Source organism: Cololabis saira, chromosome 10, assembly GCF_033807715.1.
Source record: "Cololabis saira isolate AMF1-May2022 chromosome 10, fColSai1.1, whole genome shotgun sequence".
NCBI lineage: Eukaryota > Metazoa > Chordata > Actinopteri > Beloniformes > Belonidae > Cololabis > Cololabis saira.
The window spans coordinates 22433762-22456430 of NC_084596.1; the positions used below are offsets into that span (position 1 = coordinate 22433762).

General features: G+C 38.6%; 2 protein-coding genes across 4 annotated transcripts; one reads left to right on the top strand and one right to left on the bottom strand.

Moving 5' to 3' along the window:
- The first annotated feature begins 1284 nt into the window (after positions 1-1284).
- Positions 1285-10191, top strand: LOC133452611 (GRAM domain-containing protein 2B-like). 3 transcript variants are annotated; one of them, XM_061732065.1, is made up of 13 exons: positions 1285-1461; positions 2052-2189; positions 2318-2375; positions 2693-2765; positions 3052-3155; positions 6330-6419; positions 6886-6957; positions 7036-7104; positions 7194-7275; positions 7363-7419; positions 7511-7610; positions 8130-8240; positions 9096-10191. In XM_061732065.1, exons 1-13 carry the CDS (start codon positions 1427-1429, stop codon positions 9097-9099), a joined length of 993 nt encoding a protein of 330 aa, XP_061588049.1. In that variant the 5' UTR covers positions 1285-1426; the 3' UTR covers positions 9100-10191. The 3 variants fall into 3 exon arrangements, with proteins under 3 accessions (XP_061588049.1, XP_061588050.1, XP_061588051.1); XM_061732066.1 differs by having other exon boundaries at positions 7042-7104; XM_061732067.1 differs by having other exon boundaries at positions 1290-1366.
- Positions 10192-10203: 12 nt separating this feature from the next.
- On the bottom strand, positions 10204-19725 carry LOC133452612 (alpha/beta hydrolase domain-containing protein 17A-like). Its single transcript, XM_061732068.1, has 7 exons — positions 19558-19725; positions 18802-18885; positions 17077-17364; positions 16755-17022; positions 16379-16573; positions 14717-14896; positions 10204-13758 (listed from the first exon to the last, which is right to left on the bottom strand). Exons 3-7 carry the CDS (start codon positions 17348-17350, stop codon positions 13533-13535), a joined length of 1143 nt encoding a protein of 380 aa, XP_061588052.1. The 5' UTR covers positions 17351-17364; positions 18802-18885; positions 19558-19725; the 3' UTR covers positions 10204-13532.
- Between the last annotated feature and the right edge of the window lie 2944 nt (positions 19726-22669).

Here is a 22669-nt window from a genome sequence, read left to right on the forward strand (position 1 = left end):
AGTAAATGTTGTGTATGAGCACTGAATTAAAACATATTTCAGGACTGGCCAATCAGACTGGAGAAATATATTGACAAGGAAGCCAGTTTGGAGGGAGTTTTTCTAAAAGTGGTTGCTGAAATTATCAATTTTCCAGCTACAATCGATGTATCTAAGTAATGTTTGGGTTGGAAGAATTTACATTTTCATCCGCTAAATTTACATATTTCTTTTCTTACAGTTTGCATTTAGGATATTTAAAAATAAAATGTAGCTGGGTTTTCAGTACCCTCTTCAATAAAGTACATGATTGATAAATTCTTCATTCTGTCAGCTTCTTTTTTTAATTTCCTTATTAATTAAGATTAACCAGTGTTTTTTATTAAATAAATCTTGCTTCTTTTTCTTCATTTGATATGGACAATTTTTAATTAAATGTGAATAATAACACTTGTGGTGGGTGTGATGGTGCAAAGTTTTAATACTAACTTTTCAGATTTCTTAAATTCTTATATAAAGCAGATATGAGATGACAGATATTTATTTCTCAGCATATAAACAATCTAAAGCTGTTTGTATTTATTGCACAGTTAGCTCATTCTTTTTAATTTCATATTTAAGCATTGTCTTTATTGGTTCTTCAACTGTGTGCAGGGGAAATTCACTGGTGCAAAAGCTAAATAAAGCCTGTGGGAATATTGTTCTGAATATAAACAAACAGATAAGGAAAGTTGCCATTTAACAACTAAAATCTTGGGGGGAGCTATCGTTAATATGGAGAGACTATTTTCAAATAATACATTATATTAACCCGGTTATGTAATGCATTGACTACAATTTGGGTTTACAAAACCTAATTCCATTCCAATGCAGGTTAAAAGTACAGTGAAGAAACAATGTTGTGAGCCACTTATTATATAAAACTGTTCTGTCTCTGTGCTCTCAGTCGTGCTGATGTCTATCTGTCGCGTGCCAGAGATAACATTGTGACCATCTTGTCTGAAGCACATGATAATCACAATCCGCATACCTTTCAATCGTTTGCGTGTGTGTGTAAAGGTGTGCACCTGTCAGACTGTCAAGATGTCAGCGCAGGCACTGCCTGTGGCAACTGTTGCCAGGAGCTGGAGCTGCGCTGAAGAGCGGCGGCCTCTGCTCTGCCATCGCTGATTGGTTCAGACGAGGGGGAAAGTCCCGCCCCTCATAGCTGATTGGCTTACAGCACTTTTCCACTTGCAAACGTGGGCCTCCTCCTTTATCTTTATTTCTCACCTGCTGATTTCCCCATTATAAAAGTTACTTTTAGAAAAGGAGACCAGAGAATAACAAGGCTACGTGAGCTGGATTTAAATTGATGAGTACCCAAGCTTGTCTTTTTGTTCTTTAGGTAGGATTGAAAATGTGTGATTGATTTTGTGTGTGAGTCGGAAGATTTTATGTTTTCATCATGAGTTTAAAAAGGAGATTCTCTCTGGAAAGCTCGTGAGTATCGGTTATTTCCTCTATAAGTCACCTCTTTCCCCTCCCTCACTGCATTTAAACAAATCCAAAGATATGGAAAAAGTACTTATTGTGTCGTGAAATGGTCTCAATGAAGGTTGGTTTACTAAAGGGACACCATCCTCCAGAGATTCGGGCTGTTGCTCAGAAACAACTGGCTAACAGCTGATATTCAAAGACTGAGTATAAATGAGTTTCTGCTTCACATGCAAGAGCAGCTCAGATTGAAACAGGTCTTAGGTCGGCCTCACCAGCAGCAGCACTTCTTGTGCCTATTTACTGTTCACTCAACCATGCTGAGATGCTGAACATGTCTGCAGATGCTTTCCAATTATATGTTTGGATGAACTACAGTCACCTCTCTGTGGAAAATCCTTCATCCAACACAAACGATAAAAGTGAATGTAAGAAAATCTTTCCTGTCAGCATGCAGGAATTGGTTATTCCCTGCTGTTTAAGCCAACAGATTTACCGGTATTCCCCTCATTATGAGAAATCATCTGTTTGGATTATGTGTAACATTAGTCTCATAAAAATGAGTCTGACATTTGTCCCTGGATCTCTTGGATTAGCTCTCTGGAGGCAACTGGCATAGCAAAAGTCAGCAACGTGTTCAACAATAAGAGATCTGGTCGGAGGAAGAGTCTGGATGGTGCACGGCTGGAGATCCCACAACTAAATCAGAGTCTCGACTCAAAAATGTCCCTCAGGTGCTGTACACTGACTCTCCCACAGACACGTGGGAGAAACTGATAAAATCTTAAAATCTTGAACTTGTAGTGAGATGGCGCACTAACAAACCTGCTTTTGTCTGTATTTGAATTTCCTGTGCCCCCAGGCAGCAGACAATAGCAGAGGAGAGTCTTGAAAGATCAGATGGATACATGGAAAATCACGTACGTCTAATTAACATAATTCAATTCCTTCCTAAATTGTTATTTTTCTTTGCATGATGACAAGAAAATGAAAATTGCTTTTTATGATAGCAATTCATCAAATGATATTGAATATCCAGATACAGAAATAAACTGACTGCTGGACTAACATTCTTAAAGTGTCCAGAAACTAAATTAACCATGTCTAAAGGAAATCTATTCTGTGTTCATAAATTGTTTCAAATGCTCCCCTAGTAGAACAATGTTTTGTAACTGCTGGTTAAATGTCATTTGGGATAAAACAAGTTTTATCAACATTTTACATTTCCTTCCTACAGGGGTACCTGAAACGTGACAAAACCTTCCATAAACTGTTCCCAGCGATTCCTGAAACAGAGTACCTGAAACACAGTGAGTTTTCTGACATAGTCTGTTACACATTTGCTGATATTGATTATGGAAACGGTCCCACATCCTGCCCTTTTTTTCCCTCCACATTGTCCCTGAAGTCTTAGTGGTCCAATTATGTCCCTCCTAATGCTTTGTTTGCCAAGTGATATGTGGAGACTAAAAGCCAGCATCCCAGTAAATTATTCAACAGACATGCCTTGGTTGTCCAGCTGACATTAGGTTGTTTTCTTTTTCTTTAATCTGCCATTTAACTTAATGATTGTGTGTTTGTGTGTACGTTTGGCAGTGTTCACATGTTCCATGCAGAAGGAGTTGCTCTATCATGGCAAGCTGTTTGTATCCGAGCAACATGTGTGTTTCTACTCGTCTGTGCTGCTCAAAGACACCAAGGTAACACATGCTTGACCAGGCAAAGCTGGTCTGACGTTTCAGAACAGCTGCGCCATCGCTCAGATTTTTATGTGTTCTAAATCAATGGTTGACAACATATTTCACATCGGGCCATATTCCCAAAATAGACAATGGGGGTAATGATTTAATTCAAACATTGTCTCAATTGATTCTGCTGTTTATTGTTTTCAAATGTAATCATCAGGCAAACGCATGCCCTATTTCACAAACATTAACGATAGCTTTAAGTCCAACTTCTGTGGATGCTGGATTGTTTTGTAAAAGTTTTTTGCGTGTGTATTAATTAATTCAGGGTTTTTTTCTTCTTTTCCAACTGAAAAATATATCAAACATGCATTCTTTTGCCAACCCCAGCACTAATCCACCATATACTGTATGTGCAGACAGTTGTGAGAAAGAAAGAAAAACTTATCAAAACAATTAATACTTATGACCAATGTTGAATAAAATCACAACATTATTTGTGATGTTTTCCAAAGCATTCATTCCAAGAGTCGTCCTGTCATCAAAACCTCTCTCCAATCACAGAAAACTGCCGCATGAATCCGTCACCACTCCTCAAGAAATTAGTTCACATTTGCAAATCACTTCCTATAGAGCTTTTTAGTCACTCATCACCTTTGCTGATTTAACTTGTGTGCCCTTCCGTCCTGTGCTCCAACCTCATCAGCAAGCACACATCCTGTCTGCAGGGGCTGCAACTGCAATATGAACACGTTTTGCTAAAAGGCTAAATGGCAATATAAGTGTAGACTTTGTTTTCAAACACCTGAAGAATCTTTCCCAAAATCCCCAAATTTGTTTTATTTTATTTCATCATGTTGGGTCATTTATTGAGATGGTCCTGGGGAGAATTATGATGTATTTTTACCATGTGTGTGTTCCAAATCGTAATTAAAAGCACTTTAACTATTAGGATTTGTCAAACTTAGTGTGAGCAAAAATTGCTAATGCTAATCAGCTATACACTTGTCAGCCTTAGCTTTAGCTAATTGGCCATTTATTTCATTGACTTAGCACATTGTTTCTTAATACTAATTTAACTATTCACTAACCAACCATAGATAATGCTGTGATTGACTAGAGATTAACTCTACTATACTCTTTACTATATTCACTTTCAATAGAAGATCTTTTCTAATGCTAAATTAGCTATTCACTAGTCAACTTTTCTTGGTATATTTTCCTTGTGTGTATGTTCTAAATCATAATTATGATCGCTTTAACTATTAGGTTTTTAAATTCAGAGATCTTATTTCTCCTGAAAGATGCAAAGGGGTCATTCTTCCAAACCGGTGCATTTCCTGTCCCACTGATGTTTATAAGTGTATTTTATCCAATCTTTCACCAAAATCTATGTTTAGCATCTCTCCTTATGCACAAAGATGTCCCCTTTAATACAGTATAAAACATATATAAATACTAAGTTTCTATCAGAAATTACGTGTCTTTTTTCCAGCTGACACCACCTATTTTTTCATGTCCCCAATAGCCTTCCATGAAAGTGTAGTTGTGATATGGACAATATAATGGAGATAAAGAACATAAATGACCACATCAAAATGTGCATCTGTCTGTGCTTTTTTGTTTGCAATATTTTTGTTCAAAATATATTTATGATTTTTCAGTAAAATCACAGTACTTAGTCCCGTCCCCTAGTATTCGCTCAACTCCGTCCCACAAATCATTTCCCCCCTCCTCTTCCCCGAAAATTGGACCAGTCCATATGAAATCACAAACAGGAAGTTGCATCATACAAGTCTTCAGACAACAGACTTCAGACAAAATTTAAGTGTGCTCTTTCATAACTTATTTCAGTGATCTATACTGTGATACTGTGGTCGTCAATCATAACAACTCAACTCAGTTACATGAAAAAAAGATAGAGAGGTATTGTTTTTTCAAATTTATATCTGTCATTGTAAGTATACATATTATACCTTAATTTCATGCATGCCATGTGCTCCTTTGTTACCCACCATGTGGGGAGCAGCGGTCATCTTGAGGAAAAAATCCAACTCCGTCACACTCAACTCCGTTACGTGTTTGAATGTGACGGAGTTGAGCATAAGTGTTTAAACCGTCATAACTTCTGGCTGGAATGGCCTAGAGACTTACTTTTTCTGGACAGACTGTATAGAAAATCTGAGGGTAGATTTGACAGTTTAAAAAAGATTGGTATGGTAAGCTTAGTTTGTTTCCTCAACTCCGTTACGATTTTCAACTCCGTCACACAAGGCTCAACTCTGTCACACGTATACATTTTTTATCAATTATTTATCATTGTTTATGAAAACATCATCTATTGATGGTTGGAGGTTGTCTGAAATGTTTAGAAGATCATACAAATATAATTTTTTGACTCACATTCTGAAGTTAAAACAACTTTAACTCAAAGTCCAGGAGGCCCTTGGTTAAAAAAAATGCTATTTCAGGTGGAGGAAGAGCAAATGTGTGATATTGTCAGCATTTTTTATGTTCTCAATTATTGAATTAGAGTGAGGGACATCTGATTCATAGAAAAATTATGTTTTAATTACAATAATATGTTTTAATAGAGTTCAGACCAATTCCATAGTGTCCATAACGGAGTTGAGGCCAAATAGTGCCCACATCCCACAATAATGACCAAAAATGATTACGATTTGCAACCTGAGGTGGGAAAATATGATTTTCTACAACTTTAATATGTTCTTAAAGTTGTGAAGTATTCAGAATATTAATACATTTGGGTAAAAAATTTGAGAATGTCAATGTCTAAATTGCACCGGTTTGGAAGAATGACCCAAAGAACTTGTTGACCTTTGCTATTTCTATTGCTAATTAGATAATTAGCATTCACTAATAAGCCATTTATTACATTCACGTTCAATAGCAAATCTCTTCCTAATTCAAAATTAAACATTCTCTTGTCAACCTTAACTAATTATAGCTGATTAGCCATTTACTTTCATTTTCAGAATTCAAATCTTTTACCCTAATCCAGCCTAATCAAAGACAGACTAGGCTACATGAAGGGAAATCATCTAAAGATACTGGGTAGAAAATACAAAAACAGGCAGCTTCTTTAACTTGTTTGAGTGTGTCATGGGTTACTTGGGGAATAAGTGTGCTGCTGTAGAAGCAGAATTAATGTTGTTTAACCCATTGCAGGTGATGATTCCCGTTTCCAGTGTGAGTGGGATCAAGAAACAAAACTCCACTCTTTCGATGCTTTCCATCCAAACCTCCAACGGAGAGAAGGTCAGCAACTACCCACTTTGTGTTTGTAATTTCAGACCACTATGCTTTATTTGTTCAACTAAAAATGATTTTTTTTAAATCACAATCATATTCGTTAAATGTTTGACTTTGTTTGAATTTGTGGAAACCATGCCATATAAAGGTTCACATGAAACAAAAATAATCAATCAGTAATCAGATTGGAATGCTCTATGTCAACCTTATTGTTTTGGCTGTACATTAACTGATGAGATTTTACATAATGCCAATTATGTAATGTAATTAATTATAATTAAAATAAAGTAAACTTATTTATATGAAGACAAAGCTTATTAATGATCTTATTTGAAGGTCAACATGGTTTTAGTACTTGGTCCCTGCTCACACAGCCAATATTTGAAATTAACTTTATTGCTGCAGAGCAAACCTGTTGTGCATTTAGATTCAAATTGAACCCCTTTCTTCTGCCATCTTCCCTTTCTTTCAGTATTCATTTGCACATATAAGAAACCGGGAGAGATGTCTCAAACTCCTGCAAAGTGTTTGCTCAAATGTACAGGTACTGTGGCTTTTCTCTAATACGCAGAACACAGTGAGAACGTCTCAAACAGAGATTACAGGTCTTTGTCTTTGTTAGGAGCAGGAAGGGAGTCCAACCAGCAGTCCTCACCTCTCCTCTGCAGAGAATGAAGGCGAGCACGACATGGTAAGCTGACAGCTCAGGGGTCTTTAGGAAATGTCAGCTCATAATGCACAATGAAAAATAATTCCCAGGATCCATGTCCTGGTCCACAGGTGTCCAGTCATTCCAGCATGGATGACAGTCCAGATTTCAGCAGTATCTATCTTGACAACTTTCCTCAGATGTCCAGGGAAGGTAAAGATGTTTTAAATATGTTTTACTAAGCTGAAGTACCTCTACAACACCACAGCATGTCACAAAAACGTGTTTTTGTCTTTTCAGCTCCCTGTAGTTGCAGTTCCACTCGTCAGTCCAGCTTAACAGATGACGACCGGCAAGGTTTGTAAACACACAGATTCATCATAAGCCCCAGAGAAGTCTGTCACTGTACAATGAAGGATGAATTGATGGATTTGTTTGTCTCTGTTAGCCGTGTCCTGGATCTGGAGGATCACTGAGAAAGCCACGTCACTTTTCTTCTTCCGTGAAATCAACACTCTTAATGTTCTCTTCTACATCTACGTGATGCTGTGAGTGTTCCTGCTTCTTACAGCTTTTCAGGCCTTTGTACTCCACCAACTTCATATTAAATACAAGGCTTCATTGTAATATACTGAGGAATGTTTTCCATCCTATTCTTTCACTTCTGAGATTTAGTGAGCAGTTGGATTGTTGTTTCATGAAAAGAAACATATCTGTGCATGTTGTATGTATGACTGTATGATTTTCTTTTGGTAGTGACACAGAGTGCGGCTTAGCAGAACCCACATGTGTTTTATAAAAATAAAGACATTTTTGTTCATGCATGTGGCTATTTTAAGTTCTTAACTTTCAGATAACTGTAATAGATAACATGTTATGCAATTTTCACTCAGGCTTCATGCAGATAGAATGCACTGATATCTCCATTTTAGTACTTACATCACATACTCAGATTAGTACATACTGTACTGAGAATAATTCTTCACTTCCACTTGAGTTAGAACACATTTTACTGAAGGTATAAAATCTGAGACGGACACTGAGGACATTATTGTGGGTGTTTGCAGACTGCTGTTGGTGCTGTTGACGTCAGGGTACATCGGGCTGAGGATCACAGCTCTGGAGGAACAGCTTAACTCTTTGGGAGCTCTGAGTGATTTCTCTTCGCATTACAAAGAGTGAGTAGATGCACATGCATGAAAAAGGTCAAAAGCAAAACCATGAAGATGACTCGGAGCGTTTGTTGAGGAATGTTGCGTGTCAGGGGAATGTTGAAATGGTCCCAACTGGTTTTAAAATCATTACTACATCAGGTAAGACATTAGGGGAAGGGTTGTATTGTCTTATAATAGCAGTGCAGAGATGGAAAGTAATGCCACACCAGACAGTCACACCCACTGCAAGTATGTTTGCATTTTTTTAAATGAGTATTGTTTGTTGCACAATAAGAATCATGCTTCAGATTTAGCAGAAAATGTCAGAAAACTGCACAGAATTGAATATGCAAAAAAGTAAATGTGCTGTTTTCCCTCACATTGTAAACTAACAATTTTGCTTGATATGTCACTGTAAAGAAAGGTAGAAAGAGATCTCGGGACAGCTGGCTATACTGTATTTGATTCAGACAAAATCATGACACTATCAGTTCTAGTTTTACTCATCAAACGTGATAAAATATGTTGTGTATGGTTATAGACTAAAATGTTTCATATAAAAAGTGGGTCAAATGAGCTTCACCTCAGCCAGCCATACTATCTTATGTATGTGTGTGTGTGTGTGTGTGTGTGTGTATGTATATATATTCTACATGCAAAATCAGCGTGGTGGTAAATGTGAGTTTTGATTATGATGTTTTTAGCACTTTGTTGGAATTTCTTGTAACTGTATTTGTATAAATAGTTTTGAGACCAGGGCTCTTTCCTGTGTTTATATATGATATTGCTTCTTTTTTTTTTTAAGTTTTAGTTTGAAAAATCTGCACCAGTCCTGTTTTAATTTTTTTCTTCCTCTTCTTATTCTTCTTTTCTCCCCAGGTAAAACTGCCAAACACTGAAACTTTGCCTATTTCGTATACAGAATTTCTTTCACTGGAGCTTTTGTCAAAAGTAAATGTTCAATACTCCATGCAGACACTTTCTCTTGAAATAAACCCCAACGTGTGGGCTCAATGTTCTGCAGGTCAGTATGAAGATGCCATCAGGACAACACGGGTGGACAACTTGGCTGACTGGGTTGGCAAAGTCGTCAAGGCATTTTATTTATTTATTTATTTTCCCAGTTAGAAATGCACTTGTTATCTGCTGACAGATCGAAAACTGGAGAGAGCCTCTAGTCTCCAGCACCAAACCACATGGAGGCAGCCTGCCTGCACCACTTTCCCTTCCTGGCCAGTAGAAAGCTGAGCTCAGCAAGCATTTTTATTAGATTACCACAAACCATGAAACACATTGAGCTCAGCTAGAAAATTAAAGAAGGAATTTGTTACTGCCAAATTTTAAGATGTATATTACGAGTTCAATGGCTCTAATCGTGTGTTTAATACCTTAAGTAGCCCATTCTGAAAATGGCATGACAAAAGATGACCAGCAGAGGGCAGTCACGCCGAGCAGATTCACCAAACTCTGTTCAGGGTGTGGCTCAGCCGCACAATTCATTCATATGCTCTTGTTTGAATAAACGTCACACAGACTTGATCTGCTGACGCTTTAAATAATTAACTCTTGATTTTTTTCCCCCCCAGCGTTCATTTACATTTTGCCACATACTCTGTCTTAAATTATTTATTTTATGATGTATGTTATTATGCTGACACCGCTTATGTGGTGTTTAAGTGGCTGTGACGATGTAAAAGTGATCATTTCGTTGCTGCAACATTAATTTAAACATGCGTTTGTGTAAAAAGATTGTAATATAATTATTTATCATCACTGACTCAGGGGTTTTCAGTCCAATAATTCTTTACATTTAATCCTGTCTGTTGGGGATGTTTTTAAAATGATCTCACTGCTGTCATTGATATCATGTTACCTAAACATGTCTTTGTGCACAATTACATTCTGCAATTCCTGTATCACTATTCACAATCTTGCAATAAATCATTAATCTGAAACATAAATGTGTCAAATCAAACCACATTCGTGTTTTGTACATAAGTGATTTTATTATCGTCGTCCATAAAAAGGTCAAGATTCAGTCCAATTAGTTCATTTCATTACATCATATTCTCAGTTCAAAAAAGCAACATAAAATTACAAATCATAATACAAAGAATAGAATAGGTAAGTACAGTAACCATATAAACAGTCCACTAATGTCTAGTTGTCTCACCCACCCACCCACGTCCCTCCCTCAACCGCCCCACTCAAACTCTAGCACAAAAATCACAATACATCAGTTATCAGCAATAAAAAATTCAGAGAAATGTCCCGTCATTTTTCTTTTTTTTTTCCAAAAAAGCGCTTCAATGTTTCAATGCCATGAGTTCAACTTTACCCTCACAAAGACTACACAATAGATAATGTCCCTTCATTTGCTCTGCAGAACACAACAGACATGCATACAGTTTTAACTGCTCAGCCCCCCCAACCCCCCCTCCCTTCCTCCCACCCGCAATCCAAAAACATTCAAGGCCAGAGGATACAATATATGTCAACCGTAGTGGTGCATCGTTAAACAGCAACTTTACACCCAGTTTCTTTAACCCCGTGACTGAAATGTGGATCCGTAGGTTTCCCTGATAACCCAAACTGTCCAGGAATAACGGAGTACAACTTTTACCCCCAGAGAGAGAGGCACTCGCTCTCTCTGATACTTCTGGCAGCTCAGCTCAGATCCCTGGTTTAAGGAGATAAAAGTTTCTCATCGTTCCATTATCAGAGAAACAAAGCACATGATGACGATGAAAAGATTCCCTGTTTACGATGATGACGGGACCGCTGAGTGGTGTTCGGGACCCTTTTTCACTGCTTTCTGAGAGCCACTGGTGCTCCCAAAAATGGAGCAATCAGATCAGTGCGAGATAATAAATGTTCCCTTTGACAAAACTCAGCTGCTACCGCTGAATCTGACGGGTCCCCTGTGAGGCAAGCACCATGTCATACTACATCAACACTCAGCACCCCTCAGGGCTTCTCCACACAAGAAACATGTATCCTCCACACTGGCCTGTAGAACACAGTCAATAATAATGAAAAAGACACAGACTAACTTTTATACCCTTATTACACTTTGGATGCTTTATACAATAGTGCTGAACTTAAGACCTGCTTTTGTCATGCTTGATCTGATACATATATATATATAAATGTGTAAATGTATGCGTGCATATTAATGTTGCATTTTGAGATGTATATGTAATAGTGTGTGTAAGTGTGTCAGTGTGTGTGCATGTGTGTGTGTGTGCGCGTGTGGTGGAACCTGCACCACACCAACAGTGAGAGGCTCAAATATGGCTTGTGTCACACATTGAAGCGTGCTGCCACCCATAAGAGAGCTCCTGTACATTTTTAGGGCCACAGAGGTTAAAACAGAGGAAGCAGGCGTGATAGTTCCCTCCTTGCACCTGATCTGATCACATTGTTAGTCATAACAGCATGGTTCTGAAACAATCCATGGCCCAACACTATGAGAAACACACCAGGACTGACTACATTGAGACAAAAACTGGAGAAATAAATGTGCTGAAGGAGGCTGGCTGACCCTGGTGATGAGTGCTACTACAAGACGAGATTAGAAGTTAAATCAAGTAAGGTTCTGTTGAGTTGTGGGATTCTGAATAAAATTGACATAATCCTCAATAGTTTGGAAAACCAAATGGGAATTTGTCTCCATAAATATATTTACGGCTTCAAATCCAACCAAAGCATCAAGCTCCAACGATTCCATCCACAAGAAAAAAAAAATTATTCACAACATCCGCCCTTCATGGTTTTTACTACATTTTAGAAATTTGCTTATTTACATTCTTGCAAAAGGGATTAAATTAAAATACTGACCGAACCCCCTGCCCCTGCCCCGGTCAAGTGACGAAGCAACAATAGCATTTTCCAGTAGTTTCCAGCAAAATTCAAAGAGTACAAAAAGAATAAGGTGGCTTTGTCCAAAGATTAAGGAAAAAAAATATATCCACATATCAGCCACTCTCCAGCTCACAGTTAAAAGTCCAGACATGTTGTAGTTTTACGGTTTGTTATCTGCTGGGCTGCTTCTTGTGTGGATTCAGTTGCTTCCTGGAGTGTGCGCAAGACAGAGGGGAAACTCCCAGCAACAATGCAAATAAGCAGTTTTACAAAAAGATGTGAAACGTCTTCTTAGATGTGCATTGTTTCTGTGCACATTCTAGCTTTCCAACATTATCCAGTAAGATTGAGAAATAAACGTTTTTTGTTTTTTCTGAGCAAACCAGTCCAATGGGATTATTAAAATTACAAAGTAGACCTGTTTAAAGCCTAGAAAACGTATAGTCTTCATGTGGGGAATAAAACTGATTCCCTGAAGGTCATTACTGAATTTCTGTGGAGATTTAAAGGCTGCAACCTAGAAACATGGCAGCTGGTCATTTTACCAGCTTTAAAGATTTGAAAAAAAAAAAATAAAAATGAGGGAAAGTAGGAGACACCCAACTGCCACACAAGCTGTGACAGCGTTCCAGCAAGTTCTTGCATATCCATTGGAACCGACAGCGAAAAGACCAGAGATGAACCCTCAGAGCACACAAAGAGAGCAGGTTAGTGTTAGCTGAACAACTTGGTAAATGCCCTGGCAGTCAGATGGATGTCCATTAAAAAGTAAACAAGGAGTGGAGGAGGAGGGAGCACACGCTTGACCAGTGTTTTGTCCGCTGGAAAGAGAGCTGGTCGAGCTGTGGAGGTATTCTTCATACATACGCGCTAAAAACAAAAGAAATAAAAACAAACATCCATATTGATAAGTCTCCATCATCCTCCTCCACTTGCAGCTGTCCAAGTCATCAGGATGTCCTTCATTTCTATCACATACGCTCACACATACTAACATGTGCACACATTATTCAGGTGTCACAGGTCCACGGAGATTTGAAGATACACACTTTCATCATAACCCATGCATTCACCAAACACGTCACACTTCAACATCTGTGTGCCTTTTTAGACAAGAATATCTTTCACCCACTTCCATGTAGTCCACCTATACTTTGAAGCTGCAGTTCATGTTTCAGCATTGCTCTTATCCTTAGTGTTTCACCAACACCATACAAATGGTCATACTGTAGCTAATGAGAGATTAAAAAGACTTTCTCATCTTTAAAACTAGAAAACAAAACATAGGTTGTGTTTAACCTGTAGATGTGCTGCATCAAAGACACACAGATGTGACCAAAATTGCACATCTATTTTCACACGCATACATGCTGACGCCCTCTTTCACATGCAACTCACTCACTCACTCATACACACAACCACAGAGAGACAGACAGAGAGGTTGTTCGTTTCTCAGGCATGCTGTGCAGCAAGGTCCTGGTTGATGAAGCGCCGTAGCCTTTCCAAGTACTGACTGTAAAGCTCTATGTCGTTGTGACCGGCTCCCTCCACCCAGAGGGGCTCCACGGCCTTGGGGCAGCGCTCAAACAGGGCGAGGCCGTGGGAGAAGTCGATCACCTCGTCTTCTGTACCGTGAATGATGAGCACTGGAGATGGGATCTTTGACACCTTCTCGATACTGGAGGAAGATTTTACAGAAGAAGAAGAAGAAGGAAGAAAAAAAACAAAAGGGCTCTTTATTAATTTGCCTTTTCATTATGGCAATTGATAAAATAAAATAAAAGTGCATTTCAATCATGTTTTCCGGCCTTTTTTCAGCAATTTCTCAGCCAGTCTGAAGGTTTTTGATCATTTCAACCAGAATTGCACTAAAAGATTTTAGGTTTTCCTCTTATGAAGAACAGTAAATTCAATCAGTATTACTCATTTATAAAAACATAAGTGCACACAGAGATAAACTGGGATTATAAATAAACAATTACTATAACTTTCATAGGGAAAAAGAATCTCTCATGCAGCACACTATTACTGTCTTACTTTATCAAATTACATGAACACTCAATCTCCATAGAGACAAGAGATAACGTTTCACTGATTTAATGTCACGTAATAATATTCACTCAGCCATTGGCTTTAATTATAACTAAATAAGTCACCACTTTATTGGCTATAAATGAATCTTCCAGCATGCAGATAGACAAAACAGAAGTTATGAAACAGCAAACAGCCCTGACTCTAAAGGTCAGGACGCTCACCGAAGTGTCAGTAGAAACAGCATATCTTTTAACTCCTGCATTAAATAAAATAATGTGGTGTGAATATATTTAAACTATAAAATATATATTGATCCTCTAAGTTTTACCTTTTTTTTTTTTTTTTTTTTACAAAATGACATGCTGCAAACTATAAAGGTTTTGCTGTCATTTTCTCTTTATTTCTAAAAGACTCCACCTCTCTACTGACCTGTTAGCGTTTAATATAATTGATTGTGAGATTTTCATACCAAGAGGCTGTTCAGACCATTTTTACTCATAACAATTGGAAAAAAAATTGTATGTACATTTAAAACAGAAATTATATACAAGTTTAACCATAGTAGCATTTCCTAACCACGCCCGTCTCAGGGAGTGACTTACTTTGGGAAGGCATCAAAACAGTACGTTTTCTTAGTGTCTGGGAAGGCCACCCTCATGCCGGAGGTGAGAGGAGAGTGAAGGACCACAGCAGCACACTCAAACCGTGACGCCAGGTCCACTGTGGGAACCGTGCCAATGCTCTGTCCATACAAGATGATGTTCTCAGGGCTGATGCCATACCTAAAAACACAAAAAACCACTGGCACTTATATTCTGCAAATATGCATATCACTCAAGAAGTATACACATATGTGCACATGAACATGGAGGTTTTTTTTTTTCTGTTAATAAGGTATATTACATCAAGCAGCACAATGATTCATTTTAATAACACAAATATACTTTTAGGGAAAATGAGCTAATGAAAAAGTTCAAATAAATACATCCATCCAGTTTAATATTAACTACAGAATCCATGAGTTTAACAGTCGACATTTCCATAATGTAAGTAACACTTTTGCCTCTTTAATCTTACTCCACTTTGCATATCTGTTTCAACGTGCAGGTTCACCGTGTTGCTAAAAAACACTGACATGTAAGGGGACCGTGGATGTTAATACTGGAAGAAGACACACTTTCACACAACTGTAAGTGCACTTGACCTTTTTAATGACAGACATTTGTTTACTGTCTGAATTTTAAAATAATAAGTAAAAGCTTATTTCTAACTGCTATAATTCCTATTAATGTGGCTTGATGGTTCACACTGCAAAGCAAAATCAAAAAAGCACAATGATAGCTATACAACGATAATCATTTTGAACCCATAAGGTGGCTAATAATTTGGGGGAGAAGCTGTTAACCTGACCAACTTCTGTAAAAGAGTCACATCTCAATAAATAATTTTAAACCTGGATATCTGGCAAAGGATGCTTCTGCACTTTCTTTTTTTCCATTTCTTAGTTGTGACCAACAAGCAGTCAGGATTGCGCTTATAATACCTACGTTTTTGATATTATTTCTCGTCTCATTAATTTCCTTTAAATCCAAGACTATTTTCTTCTACGAGAGACAGTTTTTAAAAACAAATGATTATAATTCTCCATGACTATTATACTTGGGATACTTTCATTCACCTTTTACCACAAGACAAATTAACATATCATAACATATTTAAAGTGGGAACCCCAGTTGAGCACAAACCTTACATATACCGTGACACCCACTGGCGCAGATTACAGTAGTTACTGTTTCGGAGGTTGCTGTTATTGCGAAGTATTTCAAAGTTGCCTTTGCAAACATGAAATTAAATTATATGAAGCAGGGAAAAAAAAGCCTAAAACAAAAAAATATATGCATATACTGTATATCCTCTGGAAAGTTGTGGCGACCTTGTGCTTTATATGAATATACCATGTTTATACACGTCCTTGTTTAACTGAATCCCATCAAAGTAAAAGTGTAAAAGTGAAAACGTATGGTTAAAATTGGAACATTAACAGCTAAAAACTGCATTTAAGTTCAATGATCAAGCTAACAGTAACAGGCATCAGTCTGCTACATAAAGAGCCACTGTTGAGTTGTGCCTGAACTGACTGATGATAGAGAAAAGGTACTTAGCTCAACAGGTAATAGTTTGCATTAAACTGAGCCAATCAAATGTTTGGTCTTAGTTTTTTTTGTTAATTTCAAACTATGCTCAGCCAAGCTTTTCCTACTTACCGGGAACGTAGAGCATGCCAGGCCGCATCAATGTCAGCATAAAGGTTCTTCTCAGAGGGTTTGCCAGTACTAACGCCGTAGCCCGAGTAATCATAGGAGAAGATGTTGCAGTTGATGCGTGTGCCTAAACCAATGTAGAAGCTGCTCATCTGGCCCAGGTCTACTGCATTACCGTGGGAAAACAATACTGTGAACCTGAAGGACAAAGGAAAATGGGAAAAATCAGGCAATCAGGCATCATGTGTGGAATCTCACAATGAATGGATTTAACTGTGTGACTGAGGACAAGACATTTCTAAATTTAAACAAAGACAGATGTAACGTGTGTATCGGAGCATGTTCAGTCTCAGGGGATTCAAGGGGCCGTGCGTCTCACCTGGCATTAGGGGCGCAGCGGATGTACATGCATCCAACCCTGTTCCCTCGGCTAGACCTGGTCAGGAACACATCCGTCACATCCAGCTCTCTCTGGGAATACTGGAACTCCGCTCTCTCCGTTAGATGCAGCTTCCACTTGCCTTCAGATCCGCTACTATTCGCATTACTGCTGGTGTTACTGCTACCAGCCGCACCACTGTTGCTGCCGCTGCCGCTTCCACTGCTGCTGCTACTGCTGCCAACGCCGCCGCCACCCCCACCGCCTCCTTCTCCTCCACCTCCTCCACCACCAGCACCACCAGCACCACCAGCACCACCACCACCACCTCCTCCTCCTCCTCCGCCTCCTCCGCCTCCCCTATCACCTCCACTACCAGTACTCAGTCGCGAGCGCAGTCCAGGCGCTCCAAGAGAAGTGGGAACGGCACCAGAGTTGGACGTAGACACAGTTGTACTGCCAGAACCCAGATCTGGGTCAGGGAGTAAAGCATAAGTGGGCTCTGGGGGGAGGAAAGCCAGTTTGGCTGCAATGCGGCTGGGACATGGGGGGCAGCAGAACAGGCAGCATAGTTCTCTTATTGACAGACCATTCATCTTCTGGTGCAAATCTAAACATGATAAACAGTAATTAGAAGGAAGGAAAACACAATAAATGCAACAAAAAAATCCTAAATGACATAACTGATATATTTTTACAATCATATACATACTTTTTTATAACCTCTAGACAGGGCTGGGCGATATATCGAGATTTTAATATATATCGATATATTTTCAAACGCGATATGGTACGAGCCAATATTGTTTATATCGATATAGCTTATTTTGCGACAAATTGACTGTACATCAACGCTGACCCCTCGCACTGGCAAAAAAGTACCTTTGTGTGCTGAAACCTGACAGTGTTGACAGGTTAGTTTTCCTGGCACAAAATCTGTAAAATTTACGGTAGTTGACTTGTTGTAATTATTTGTGATTTGCTCAAAGAGATGCAATATCTGTTTACATGTTTTATTTGAGATTTGAACAAATGTTTTGTTATTTGCACAGTGGAAAAGTCTGCCTGTTACTGTCTACATTGTATTAATTGCACAGTGTATTTTAATGTAATTGTTATGCAGGAAAGGGATATTTGTTTTATTTTATTCAAGAAGCATTTTTATTCTATATATGCAGGCAGTTTATTTTTATTTCATTTGTTTTATACATTTTGATATTGTGCAGACCTCTGTTAATAAAAGGTACCTGTGTGACATTTGGCACGTGGCTTTGTATTAAAACTGAAAAACTGAAAAAGATGAAGCTAACAGAGATGCTATGCTATAATGCTTTGGGGGAAACCCCAATTATGTAACAGAAAAAATATCGAGTATCGCCATTCAGCAAGAAAATATCGAGATATGACTTTTGGTCCATATCGCCCAGCCCTACCTCTAGATCAACATAAGAGGAATATAAATTCTGTTTTAGCTCAAGAACAAGAAGTGGCAAAACATCACATAATAAAAGCCAAATACTCGATCAATCATCCAATAGTTTAAACAATTCAAACTTCTTCTATATTAAAGAGTATTATGTTTGACAGTATGGAAAACGATAATGCTTTTAAAAGGGAAGATTGCAAGTGTTCTGTTCAATCAGTCACTGTTTGCTACCGAGCAATATTCATTGTATACCACTTCATGAGAAGGATCTATAAAAAAAATTGACAAATTTATTACAAATGGGGAGGAGTGGAAAGGAAACAGCCAACACATTTGATCTGTTAAAAAAAAGTAAACTAATTCACTTAATAAATAAATAAGGACTGACTTAAATCTCACTTGATTTAGACCAGAGTAGAGGGAAAATGATGCATGCATGATGCCAATAAAATGCAACCTTTAAGAACTAAAACAATTCAATAAACAGAATATTTCAAAAACAACATAGTATTTACACATGGGCAAATACCATCTTCAGCAATTGGTGACAAGGTCCAGGAAAGTCTGTTTTGAAGCATCTTTTTACTTGGATCCTGCATGGAAATCCTTTCATGAACTTACCTGAATTTAGAAGTCCTTTGGTCTTGATATCAACTGGCACACCACGGCGCCAAAGTCTTCTGGTCTCACCGATCCAGTTGGATCCTTATGAAAAGAAGAGGAAACTCATTAAAATGGTTAGTCGTCATGCAGCATGCACAAGTAACAAAGGCATAACAAGCAAAGACAATGTCCTTCTAAACATGTTTTTTACATGTTTAATCGCCCCTGCTATTGTCACTACTTTGAAAGGTATAACAATGCAAGTCAAATGAAATTAAACAGACACTGAGCCTAAATGTAAAAGTGTCCAGGCATCTCAATGATGAGGAAGCGATGACATTAAAGCAAAGTAATGTGCCAACCCGGATTTATGGATTAAAAGGTCATTTGCTACCGACATCATTATCCGTCTGGTGTGTGTTCGCCCAACAAAAACAATAAAAACTACTTTCATTCTGTGGTATTTGTGGAAAAAAGGCTGCTTAAATCGAACAAGATCGACGTGACTTGAGATGTCTTGGACTCACTATAACAGGATAATAATAATAATCACAACAGCCAACACCAGACACAGGGCTGCTGGCCTGAAGCCTAAATTATGGTTCCGCGTTAAGACGCCGGCGTAGCCTACGGCGTAAAGTGCGCGTCGCCGCGTACACTACGCCGTAGGCTCTGCGTCGGTGTAACGGGGAACCATAAATCAGCCCTGAGCGTTATCACCTCGCTAGCAGCTAGCCGCTAGCCGCTAACGCGCAGCTGAAAGCAGCGACTCACCGACTCACAGCAGCGTCCCTGTATGTAAACACACGCAACACACCACTCTGGAGACCTTCCTTTAGCCTGGACATGGATGGTTTTACTCAAGTATACAGAGCACCTGTCTGTGGCAAGCTAGCACTAATTCACCACAAACAGATCTTCTTTTTTCTTTTTTTCTTTTTTTTTTTTTACTACTGTCCGACTTCATCCGGAAGTGACGTAAGATGATTTTCAAAAAATTCGTTCTTGTATTTTGGTTTATAAAAAATAAAAATAAACGACACAGTAAATGAATTAACACAAATGTATACATAATACAAAAAACAAAAATAAATACGTGTTTTATGGAGCATTTCATGGCATTACATTACTGTTTACTGAAGCGAACTCTTAAATTAAATACCTGCAATAGGCTACTCTACTGCCCTTACTTTTTAACAACTTGTGCTATTTATTATTTTGCCTCTTTTCTTATCATTTTATTTCATTTTATTTGCTATTTACTGTTTAATTGTGTCTTGCTGCTTTTCATGCTTTAATTCCCCCCTTTTCTTTTTTTTACAATCTTCCCTACAAAGTACTGTTTCTTACCTGTATGTCATTCAATGTTATATGAGTTAAAAAAAAAAAAGGTCTCCAATGTAAACAAGTGTAATGCTTTCTTGGAATAATGCCTTTTAGTTGACTTTGTATCAGCGAATCTGTACTGTCATGAAACTGTACCTGATCCTATGCAATTCTTCTAATAAATTCTTCAATCAATGAATCATGTTGATGTAAAGCATTTTGAATTACCTTGTGTTGAATTATGCTATAGGCTACAAATAAACTTGCCTTGCCTTGCCTTGACTGCGATCATGTCAAACATTATTTCACTTTTATTCCTTTCAAAAACATTTCTGCCCTGTTATGAATGATCTCAATGAGTATCAGTCAATGACTGAGTTGGCAAATAAGAAAGTGAAAAATGAAATATTAAAGAGAAAGTAGATCATAAATCATGTGCTATTGTCTTCAGGTTCACAACTTCTAAAACAGTAATGGGACCCGTGTATCAATAGTAATAGTAATAATAATAATACTGATAATACCTAGAAGATGTTTGAAAAAAACGGGGGATTGGATGCTGAATGAGAGCTGAACTTTGCAAAAAAAAAAAAAACAGCCGTAGGCTACTACTGAAAATTTAAAAGAAATTTGAAAAATAAAAGAAACTGCCAAAGTCGGGTGAAAATTTGAAGAAACTGGTAAAACGTAGCTCAGACTTTTTTTAAACTCTTAAGATGATGGAGGACGAGAAATAAGAGTTGAAGACTGGAGGTGGCACTGAGGAATATTTGGTAAAGACAAGAAGATGGTCACAATAATAGATTGAAGAGAAGAAGAATAAGCTAAAGGCAGAAAGATCAATAGAAAAGAAGAACAATACATCAAAATAAGATAAGCTAAAGACTGGAAGAATAATAGAGCAGAATAAAATGAACTTTGTTCAAGAGAGGAGGATGAGTTGAAGAATTTAGGCAAAACTCTAGCACAATGATTACATTTACCAGAATTTAGCAAGTGGCTGAAAGTCATAAAAGGAGGAACTGATAGCTGAAGTAGTGTTGATCTTAAATAAAATTGTTGAAATGTATGAAGATGGTGAAAAACCTTTTGAACTGCTGAAGAACTTTGAATTCATCCAAATGTAACATGCACACATTGATTGCATTCATGGCAAATAAAAAAATAAGAATAATAAATCCTAGCAGAGGAGATGAAGCTATCAACTTTCCTCATATCATAAGTGTGTCATGTCCTTTAAACGGCTGAGCATGTGTACGCATGCATGAGAGTCATGTGCATGAGAGAGTGATGGTATGTGTGAGTGTGGCAGGCTGATGTGTGGAGAAGTTGACCACGAAGGTTTGAATTAACTACGTGCACAGATTCAGTGCATGTACAGCATCAGTTCAGTAAATACATGTGCTGCGGCTCCTCCAACTGGAAGTGTTCAGGTATTCTTCACCAGCTGCTGTTTCAATTGTGAGTGGATTTTAACTTAGAGAGCTACTGGTCCCTTTAGCGAAGTCTGGCTCCTCTGTGCTAACTATGGTTGGCACATGTACAACATACATGTTGCCAGTATGTAAGTACCAAAACATACAGGAGTCTTTCGTTAAAACATTCTCCAAGACAATTGTTATAATACACAAGACCTTTACATACTAGGTGCTTTCATACTGGCATTTATTTGAGGAACATTTCCCCCTTCTGCCAGTCACAGTGCCTGTATGTGATCCATCCATCCATCTATCCATCTTCATCCACTTATCCGGTCTGGTCCCCAACAGTAGTCCGAAGCAGGGAAGCCCAGATTTCCCCCTCCATGGCCACTTCCTCTAGCACATCTGGGGGATTTCCAAGGCATTCCCAGGACGGCTGAGCGACATAGTCCCACCAGCATGTCCTGGGTCTCCCCCAGGGTCTCCTCCCAGTAGGACAAGCCCAAAAGACCTCATCAGGGAGCGTGCAGGAGGCATTCTCACCAGATGCCCGAGCCACCTCATCAAGCTCCTCTTGATGTGGAGGAACAGCAGCTCTAGTCTGAGCCTCTCCCAGATGACTGAGCTTCATCTTATCTCTGAGGAAGACCCTGCAGAGGAAGCTCATTTCCACCGCGTGTATTTGCAATCTCATTCTTTCGGTCACTACCCACAGCTCGTGACCATAGGTGATGGTAGGAACGTAGGTCAATTGGTAAGTCGAGAGCTTCGTCTTTTGGCTTAGCTCCTTCTTCACCATGACAGATCATTACAGAGTCTGCATCACTAAGGACACCGCACCAATCTGCCTATTAATCTTCCGTTACATCTTTCCCTTAGTCGTGAACAAAACCGAGAGATACTTGAACTCCTCCCCTTGGGGCAGGATCTGATGCCCGACCCGGAGAGGGCATTCTACCCTTTTCGACCCCCGCCACTCCTCAGCTGTGCATAGAAATTCTGTCCATGAAAGTGATGAACAGAATTGATGACAAAGGGTAGCCATGCCAGAGTACAACAGGAAACAAGTCCAATTTACAGCCGACAATACGGACCAAGCTCTGACACTGGACATAAAGGGACTGGACAGCCTGTATGAG